The 11,013-nt window shown below is 36.7% G+C and overlaps 1 protein-coding gene across 3 annotated transcripts in view; it reads right to left on the bottom strand.

The window, feature by feature from the left end:
- Nucleotides 1–514: 514 nt before the first annotated feature.
- Nucleotides 515–11,013, bottom strand: part of LOC106664232 — a 98,846-nt gene continuing 88,347 nt past the window's right edge. For 2 of the 3 annotated variants that reach the window (XM_014389738.2, XM_014389741.2), the window contains one exon: nucleotides 515–667. In XM_014389738.2, coding sequence (XP_014245224.1) covers nucleotides 569–667 — 99 coding nt within the window. In that variant the 3' untranslated portion in view covers nucleotides 515–568. The remainder of the gene's footprint in view (nucleotides 668–11,013) is intronic. The other variant, XM_014389740.2, reaches the window with a different exon arrangement.

Raw genomic sequence — 11,013 nt, 5'->3', positions numbered from 1 at the left:
TCTTGATATAGACCACTGGTTTTAGCTTGTCAGTGGCGACAACAAAACAAATCCTCTTCGCTACCTACGTCCGGCGACAAAAATATAAAGTAATTCAGAAAATCTTCAGTGCTCGATCCTAAATCGATTAAGCACCATTCTTACATATTAAAAACGAAACGAAGCTCAGTCTCCGGTAGGACAGCAAGTGATTATTTGATTCGTCGGGCAAAATTTTCATAAGGGATTACAAAACAAAACAGAATTTTAATTTTAGAGAAAGATGTGTGAATTTAAAAGAAAATTAGAGGTAGAATGCTTCAGAGGCTGAGCTTATCTGAGGATATGGCTTCTGTCCCTGTATACGTAGCAATATTAACAACAGAACTTTTCCAGGTAAACGAAAAAGAAAATCCAAATTAAACTCTACAAAGGCATAAACAAAACATATATTAAACTATAACTGGGTCTAACGTTTCTTTTAAATATAAATACTACTTCAAAAATACTAAAATATATAATATTAAAGAATCAACAGTTTTCTTTTTCTTAATTATTTTATTCTTAATTAGGAAAATATTTAAAGTGTTCACAGCCTTTTTAAATCTTTTAGGTTGGTTGTCATTCTCCGCTTACAGTGACCGGTGTGGTCCATTGCCAGGGACTTGTATAGCTCTTTCCGTCTTGACTGAAACAAAAATAAAATAAAATTAATAACACAAAGATAGCTTTAAAAATACAATTACACCTATAAACAATTTCAATTAATTAAGGTTTGTAGTTGAGATAAAAAAAGTCAATGGCACGAGTGGGATTCGAACCCACGATTTGCCGCTGCTCTACCACATGAGCTATCGTGACCTCGATCCAACTTCCCATCTCAACCGCACCTTTTGAATTTTCCCTCCTTTTTGCCATTTTTCAAATGTCATGTAATCGGGTTGGATTCTCGACGACAAATGAAGTGGCCACGGAGAGCTTTAGCGAAGTACACTTCATTTTTAATCATTAAATTCACTAATTTCGTGGTCCGCTTGACCAATTAATTGTCATATATCAATTGGTCAAGCGGACCACGATATAAGTGAATTTAATCAATTAGTCAAGCCGAAGATCGTGGGTTCGAATCCCGCTCGTACCATTGACTTTTTTATCACAACTAAAAACCTTAATTAATTGTAATATATTAATTGGTCAAGCGGACCACGAAATTAGTGAACCTATAAACAATTTTGAAATATTGGCTTGAATGTATTTTATCTATTCCCTATTCGCAATCCGTTCGGAATCCTCTCATGAAATCTCATTAAGACATAAATTACGCAACCACGCACATGTAATACGTAACCTTAGTATAAGACTTCTTCTTCATCTACTTCTCAATCCTTTTCAACTTTCTGAAGTAAAGTAGAACATTCACAAATCTCCAAATGTGATCTAATTACCTCCACCATTCTTCGAAACATCCTAAAAAGGCTTTTTTTTTCCTTAACCACAATATATAATGCCATCTACGAAACCCTTACTTTCCTCATTTAACGAAATATTCCATCACTATTCTTCTTTCTTCCATTTATGGCTTTTTTATTATAACATAAGAGTGGAGAATTAATCCATAAATTACACTCCTACCCCAGCATTATTTACCTTTCCCACAAGGGAGAAAATCGCCCGGCCATTGGTGTTTTATGCGTCTTAGGGTATTACGGGAAATGGTTTAGGATTAAAGGCGTTGGGCTAGGAGGTTGCTAAGAGGGTCTATGGTTTTATGGACAAATGGGATTTGACAGTTTCTATGACTTGTAGATAGTAAAGTTGGATACGAAGTTCGGACCTTGGGCAATGGTTCCAAGGATTTTGGATTGGAGTGACTGGATCGTTTGGAGACACGTTTGGTTGAACATTTCAATTCCGTACAGTTTGGTTGCAGTGATCATGTTTAGATGAGGTTTTTGTTCTCTAGGGAGAGTTTAGATCTATTGATATCTAGTCTTTTGAATAGTTCACAAAGTCTGTTCGGTTCTATACTTTTGAATGAAATTCCTAAGTCTTTTCATGGAAGTAAAGTCTCAACTATCCCAATTAACGGAGGGAATTGTTTACGACAAATGTGTGATGAATCTAGGGGCGCAAAAAGGCACATAAAAACAAACTACAATTAAATACTTAATGATCCATAGGCGTATACTTTTAACTCCATGCAATTGAGCAACAAAATCAAAGATATATCATGTAGATAGTCAGACAGCCATCAAAGGACTTAACTCGAATGTCATCAGTTGATGCTCAATTGCAAGGTAACTAAAGGGCCATTCAATACAGAGCTGTTGGACAGAATCAGATGCCCTTGCAAGAAAGGTATATTTCCAGAACCTCTTTTGGCATAGGGTTACAAACCATTGACGACCAAGAATCGAAGGTATTGTGACAATGAAAAAACAATGTTGATCAGGGAATCTAAAAAGAATTCCCTTCGGAAATTAAGAAAAATAACCCATAAGAACGAAACTTTTGAATTCATCAAAAGGAACAGGAAGAGTCCCAGAAACCTAAATGGTTCCTTTACAGGGCACTGCATCTGGGAAAGTTTGGCGTAAAAACAGTACGAGTAGATTCTGAAAGGAAACACAGGAGACAACACCTGAAAACATTTGTGGTATAGGGTTCCACATATCAGAGTGCTATGCACTGTGCAAAGTAGTTTTTGTCATCAAATGGGCTTTAAAATCCGTTCGGTGTCGAGGGTCAAACAATACTTTAGTATAGAAGGCAAGTTAGGAATAAGTAAACCATCCACATCACACGGACAAAATTGTTGTGAGGTTGGTTTCGTTGACTCTGGTTCTCTATTTCTTGAACCATTCTTCCAATTAACAAATATTGTCCAGGAAGGTAGCACAATACATAACTTCATCAAACATTCTTTAGCAAAACATTAAAATATATAGTTTCTATAAAATTTGATTGTTAACGATCATTTTAGTCTAACTATCCTCGCTGGGTTGATCTATTTAACCCGTTTAAGGTATTTCGCCATCTTAAGGGTGTCAGTTTTCCTAAAATCCTAGATTTGTGAATAAATATTTGTATGAGGCGATAATGCGGGTTCGAATGACGAATAATCTACCTGAATACATTAGCACATTTAGCAAATGAAAATTTCGAAAGCTAGTAAACGTATATTCGTAACTATCTTAATAGCAAAATAAGGCATCTGACATCCTGGATGTTCTGGAAGTTACTGAAGACCCATACTGGGTCCTGGTTTGCTTAAAGCATGGAGTCATATTCGGAAAAGTACACTAAATAGTGAATGAGAGTTAGGATGCTGCCTTGCAAAAAACGAAGAGAAAAATCAACATTTTAAGTAATAACAAAAAAATATATAAAACTCCCTTCAAGTGATTTCCAGAATTTCAAAAGCCTTATTTAATCTTTAAAACAGGGAGAAAGTTAACCATAGTAAATTATGCACCTTTTAAATATAATAAGGTTTGCACCATGGTTTTTTCCCGATCATTTTGCTCGGCCTATCCTCGATATTGGTCTGACAGAAGAGAGCTGATCGGGGTTATAAGTAGGGTGGCGCACCGAACGATGATAAAGATCAGGTGAAAATCAGTCTAATGTTTCTTAGGTAGTGTTTACTTTCCTCGTACACATAATTGCTTTTAATAATAATATGATCGTAAATAACATTCAAACACGTTTACTTTTGTAATTGTGTATTAAAAATTAAAAATAAAACACGTGTTTTTGGGAATGTCAAAATTTCTCCTTGTTAGTGAGATGTTGATATTAAATATTAGTGATACTTAAAGTGCACAAAATAGGTATATATATATATATATATATATATATATATATATAACATTTTTATGAGATGTAACACAAGGATGTGTTTTTTTTGTTGTGAAAAGTGGATTATACACAGTACAAAACAGCTTTAATTAGATTTGTATTTTTAGCCTATGTAACCTTTCATTATTTCATATTAACGTCCATAATCAAACAATAATACAAGTCATAAACTCGGGTGATTTTAATATTTAATGGTAAAAAAGATTTTAAACCGTCTGATGTTCTACGTGAGATACAGATACCCAGCAGTCCAGAGCTGGTTTCAAAAGTGCAGGTAGATTAAGTGGTTTTTTTCTTTTTACAACTTTGGGAAGAGATGAAGCTTTGATTTTCAAAAAAGCGCCAGATTTTCTGAAAAATTATTGCACCTAACTGTAAAAACCTGACATTATAATGGTCCCAAAGAGATTAATAAGTCCATTTTGTTTTAATTATTGGAAATGAATCACTTGAGGTGAAACGTTCCAAAAAAAAGTCCAATAACTCTTCTGCATATACTCCCGGTTTTAGTCAGACTCATTTCGACAATTCACTATTTCCAATGTGTCAGTGCTGTACGCAGGTTAAGACATCGGTAGAAACCCTCTGTTCAAAATTTGGACGTTAGGCGTAACATCTTGCTGGCATGTAGTAGAGCCCGATGACACTGGTTTGCCTATACTCACTGTTTTGGTCAGATGTGATTTCACATTTTAAACTTATCAGTGTTATAAGCAGGTTGAGGCACTAACAGAAGCCCAATATTGAAGGTGTGTAGGTTAATTAGTTGCGAAAAAGAAAAAAAAGTATCAAAGGAGTTTTCAAAAAATGAATCAATGCTTCAAAAATCATCGCACTTTTAATTAAGAAAAAACCTGTCTGACTAGCTGTTTTGTCAGTTTGTTAGGTATCACCAGGTCGAAGCACCGACAGAAATCCACTATTGAAGAATGGAAACCAGGACCATCGCAAACGACCAAATTGGTGACCTTATGGAGAAACCTCACAGGTGCACTGGTCGGTCATATGCTAAAAGAGCTAAACTGTCCAGGTAGGTAATTCCTAGGTGTTCGAATAAGTTTTGTGTGTCCGTGTTCAGAATAAATAATGATGAAGCAAGTAAAAGTAAAGTAGTGAAGTTCCTGAGTGCTTAACATCCAAATAACCCGTTGGGCGTCGAGAACGAGAGGGGTCAAACCACTTTACAGTAATTTTTTTTTTTTGAAATGTATATCGCTCTAACCACTCCCTCAATAAAGGTTAATAATTATTTTTAAAGCAAACGGTAGAAAAAAAAAGTTTGATAGATTATCTTTTGAAAAGTGACTTGAAATCGTGTGAAATTAAATTTTTTTTCCTGCTTTAACCTGTTTTGATCCTTCCTTCTTCAGTCATTTCCAGTCTTCAGAGATTTGTTTCTTCTTTCTTTTTTCGTTTCTTGCACTACTCTTCGTTTATACGCAAGTTAGATATGTTAAGTAACCAAGAACTAACGTTAATAGAATACGAAAGGCACAAAAGTTAGCAGGCCTCAACTCTGTTTGCTTGTATACGTCTTTGATAAGCAATTAAATATATTAAATTAAATATATTCAAAGAAGCAAGAAATCAACACTTCACACAAGTATATTCAATTTCTCATTTTTACCTTTATAACCGTTTCACCTTTTATTCTATTAAAACCTGAAGTTTCCTTTAGTGTTCTTCCTTTGTAAACAATTTCTGAATTCAGTACAAAAAATAAAAGGAAAAATGTTCAACGGAGCCCACATTAATATGGAACGTTTTCCTTTATTTTCGCATTAAACTCGGCCACATTTAGTAGATTTATTCTGGACATTCTGTAATAAACAAAATAAAACGATCTGCATGGAGAATTTATACTTGCTAAATTTATATTACGCCCATTCGAGATTATATTACTCATGGTTTATATTTAAATGTGTCTTTTGTTTCCTGTTTAATGAAAAAGAAAGCAAACATGGGACGAGAACCAGGTGGCATAACCACTCGACAGATAGACGTGATCTGATTTTAAGACAATTAATGTTTCTTATTTTTCATAAACCTTATAGACGATGCAAGATCAAGGATTTAAGCAGGGTTAGATAACGACACGAATCAATTACCGAAAATGGAAGATCAAACTACAGGGTCGTCCTCCTGCAGACTTCAAAGAATTATTCCTCTTAATTTACATTTAATCTAAAATACGAGTATGGGGTTTTCGCCTACTCTTTAGCAGTTGATCAGGGTTAGGCACAGAAAAAAAAAACTATTGAAGACAGCACACCTGGATGAACGAAAACTACCTAAATACAGGTTTATCAACTTGCAGACCTGAAACTCTTAATTTTGTTTTGATAAATCAGTCGCGTTTGAGCTTGTATCTTCAGTGGTTGATCAGAACTATAAGCTGGGTGAGGCAGAGACACCACTACTGAAGATGAAGATCAAGATGAACGAAAACAACCTAACTACAGGTCTATATCCTCGCAAACCTGGAAAAAATATTTCTCTTAATTTTGTTTTTATTTATCAGAACCGTTTAGACTTTTCGCCATCTTCAGTGGTTCAAGGCGTTAAGCCAGATGAGAAACCAATTACGACAAGAAGATAAAAGACGTAAGTATAACTGAACCAGATATTCTTTTTATTTTTATCTTCATCCATATGGCGCGTTTCGGCTTTTTGCAATCTTTATTAGTTGATAAGGGATATAAGCAGGGTGAGAAACAAATTCATTACCGAAGATGACAGACTAGGATGAACTTAGTGTCAAAATGTGTATTTTTGACATTGATGGAATTTATAAAATTATTTTAGTGTGAATGTATAAATATGGGAAAACATTCTGTCAAATTTCTAATGGTTCATCTGAATCTTGAGGTCTCCTGGGGGATGAACCGGTAACTTATTCCTTCCCGATTATTGTCTGTCGGAAACATTTCGATCAAGGAATAAGTAGGGTGAGGGACCGACACAAACCAACTGAAGAAGATGAAAAACAAAATGGTTGTAAATGTCCTAACTGCTTGTTCACCACCCTGAAGATCAGAAAGAGATATTTCTCTTAATTTTGTTTTTATCTACGTGAAGCGTCTCAGCTTTGCGCCATCTTCAGTAGTTGATCAGGATGTAAGCAGGGTGATATCCCGACACAAACCAACTACCGAAGAAAAAAGACCAAGATTGATGAAAACGACATCACCTCGCAGAATTAAAAGAGCCATTATAATTAAACATCGCCGTAAAACTGACCTCTCCAAGGGAAAGAGAAAAAAATCTAATGTATTAATTATTCAGAGATCGTGAGATACGGTCGGTGTGACGGGTTTTAGAAAAACATTTTCTTTATCGTGCCAACGTTTCGATCTTTATTGAGAGCATCTTCAGGGCCTGGCATTTATAAACATTATTTGAATTTTATAAATACATGTAGGATGTGGAAAAAAATATTTGCAAAATTCAAACTATGTTTATAAATCCCAGGCCCTGAAGATGATCACAATAAAGATCGAAATGTTGGCACGACAAAGAAAATGTTTTTCTAAATCCTACGTCACACCAGACTGCATTTCACGATCTCCGCATAATCATTGACTAACGGTCATTAAACACCACACATTTCTAATGTATTAAGTACTTAGTCAAAGTCAAAGTTGGTAATATATGCCAGAATTCACAATTCAGGATAAAAAAGTCTTCAGCTTCCATTGGAGAAGGATGCACCTGACACGAATAAAATATGTAAACTAAGTAGTGTTAAACCTTGCTCACAGCACTTTGGGAAAAAGACATTCGGATCATCCAACACGAATGATTCGAACGGACCCCTCCAATCAATTGTATACGCTGAAATACTAAGCAAGTTCCTTTTCACTTTATCAAATGGGGCCTATCAAGAAAGGAAGGGCACGTGCCACCTGGGATTCGGGTGAAATACCTCCCAAAAACGGGCTCGATGGAATAGCCCGAAGCCACCATATGTCAGAAGGAGGGCTGGAAAAAAAATAGTACCTGCAGCATCAAACGTGACAGAGCGGATTAACCCGAAAGGAAAGCCTCCCGCTTATAATTATAAGCCCCAGCCCCTTTGCATAATGGGATTTTTTGTTATAATAGAGTTGTTCGGATGCCTGGAAGTCAGTAGGGCTGAAACGGGATAACACTTTTGAACACTTCTCTTCTATAATTGGCCAATTCTTTATATTTAAGAGCGACCCAAAGTTTAAAGGACTGATAAACTCGTTAGAAAAATATAATTACTAGTGTTGCTACACTTAATTTGCTTTTAAAGCTCTCAAACGAAAGAGCAGTTAAATTCGTGTCTATCGCATGGGGAAGGTGTTCCATCCCAGGAAATTTTAATCTTAATCGGCCCAATGATTGGATCCAAGTGCCCTGTTGAATGACGAACACCTAAATGTGCAGTTAGCTTAAGTAGCCGCCTGTAATTACTCGTCTCGTGACTGCTGCCGATCCTCGGTTGTTTCTCGGAAGAACGCTCCCGTCTGCGGGGAAAATAAATGCTCCCCTCCTGGGAAACGCGTCCACTTGGGTGGCAGTAGTTAAAACCCCTTAATGCCTCGCACTCCATCACGAGATAGGAAACTTTACGGTAATTGCTCATATGAAGTCCGGGCTGACTTAACGACCGGCGAGTTGAAAGTGTGGAAAAAGTGCGCCTGACGTCAAATAACTCCAAGAAACAACACTACACATGCTTTATGTTACATTAAATTATTATTAAATCAACTGCATAAAACAAAAATTTCTATTTTTTCTATCTATGGAAATTATATTTCCAAACAAGTCTAGACCCAAAAAGAAGTGGAAATCAGGTAAAACCATTGCGGTCAAGGAAGGGACAATCAGTTCCAGTAATGAATCTAGGGACGAAAGAAGGGGCACATATTATAAAAAACTACAATTAAATACATAATAATCCATAGACGTATAAACTTTAATACCATGCAATTGGGTGACAAAACCAAAGATATACCATGTCAGACAGTCAGACAGCCATCACAGGACTTAACTCGAATGTCATCAGTTGATGCTCAATTGCAAGATAACTAAATAGGTTAGGTATGAGTAAAAGTGAAATTCTATACGGATCGAGGTCACGATAGCTGCTCAAGTGGTAGAGCAGCGGCGTATTCAGCCGAAGATCGTGTGTTCGAATCCCGCTCGTGACACTGACTTTTTTATCTCAACTAAAAACCTTAATTAATTGAAATATATTAATTGGTTAAGTGGACCACGAAAACTAGTGAATTTAATAAGTTAAAATGAAGTATACGTTCACTAAAGCTCTCCTAGGACATTGCATTTATCGCCGAGAAACAAATAGATTACACAACATTTGAAAAATGTCAAAAAGGAGGGAAAATTCAACAGGTGGGGTTGAGATGGCAAGTTAGTGTCCGAGTAGATGGAGGTCACGATAGTTCAAGTGGTAGAGCAGCGGCGTATCTAGCCGAAAATCGTGGGTTCGAATCCCGCTCGTCACACTGACTTTTTATCTCTACAAAAAATCTTAATTAATTGAGGAAACAATGTTGATTGAGCAATCCAGAAAATTGCGAAAAACAACTCATAAGAACGAAACTACTGAATCATCAAAAGGAGCAGGATGAGTCTCAGAAACCTAACTGGTTTCTTATAGGGCACTGCAACTGGGGGGCGTAAATACAGTAGGTGTAGATTCTGAAAGGAAACACAGGAAATGCCAACACTTAAAACCATTTGTGGTATAGGGTTCCACACTATCAAAGAGTGTTGCACTATGCAAAGTAATTTTTGTCATATGCCTTAACGTCCGTTCGGTGTCGAGGGTCAAACAATACTTTAGTATAGAAGACAAGTTAAGATAAGTAAACCATCTACATCGCTCTCTGGACTAAAGCTATTCGAGAACCTCCCTTGCAAGATAGGAAATGAGAAACTACAAAATGCATAGAAGGAAGCAGGACGAGACTCGAGTTCTTAACATGTTTCTAGACGAATCCAAACCTACTTGCGCGTTTTGGAATGTGCAAAATATATCATAGGAAGCAGGAACAGTGGTATCATTCAACTTGGGAATGATCGGCGTCAAGTGAGTAGATTTTGCAAGTAGCCAGAGGAAACATCGACACCGGACACATTTTGTGGTAGGGTAACAATACTAAGTGTACCTTAGTGTAGCAGATAAGGTGAGAATAAGGAAACAATCCACATCAATCGCTGGACAGAAGGAATCCAAGAACATACTTGCGTGATTTGAAAATAATGCAACATTCGAACACTTCAAAGGATGCAGGGAGATTCTCGGAATCTTAACTGGTTTCTTAACGGAGCACTGCATCTGTGAGTGGGAGATTCAACTAATTCCTTTTCTTCAATTTGACTATATAGAACTGTTGTGGAACGCGTGATTATAAACATACATTGGAAAGTGCACATTTCCAACCACACTTCGCTTCTTCGCGCATACTTTTCGTGTGAAAATAGCCTTTACCAAAGTGGCTATACCGTATGCAGGGATATGCTTCATATGATTCTGCCTCCTCCTGAGAAAATTAGCATCGTTCTGCCTCTAATAGGTGGTAGTTAAGAGGGCAGTGGTTGGTGGCCTCTAATTTTCCTCACGTATTGACTGAGAGAGAGGAGTACCTTCGCCTTCGGTTTTAGCAGATTTTTAAATTTCTTAGCTTGCCTCTATGTCTGCTATCTAAGTAAAGCCCAAGGCAGTGGGCTTGGCTGGATGGTGGTATTATTTTGTTATTTATGTGTACTTGTTGGGAGGTTTGACGGTTGAGCGTAAACGTAACTTATTGGCTAATTTGCTCGTTCAGCCTGAGTCGGTGATGAGGTTCTGATGTTGTTTAATTGCTTCTGTGGCTAGGATAGTATTGGATTGTATAGATATTGCGGTGTCATCCGCGTATGTTGTGAGTTGTTTGGATGTGTAGGTATGTCAGCAGTGTAGAGGGTACAAAGGGTTGGACCAATGACACTTCCTTGTGGAACGCCTGCCTTCATTGGCTTTGAGAGTCAATGCCGATTCGCATTTTAAATCGTCGAACCGAGAGGAAGGGCTTTAGGATGAGATAGCAGGTGTGATGCGTTTTAACTTGCAAAGTAGGACGACACATTCAGGTTTAATATTAAAAATAATATTTTTACGACTGAAAGCATTGTATTTTA

Source organism: Cimex lectularius, unplaced genomic scaffold (genome assembly GCF_000648675.2).
Source record: "Cimex lectularius strain Harlan isolate CLEC.00 unplaced genomic scaffold, Clec_2.1 scaffold98, whole genome shotgun sequence".
Taxonomy (NCBI): Eukaryota; Metazoa; Arthropoda; class Insecta; order Hemiptera; family Cimicidae; genus Cimex; species Cimex lectularius.
This window is presented reverse-complemented; position numbering and strand designations above follow the sequence as displayed.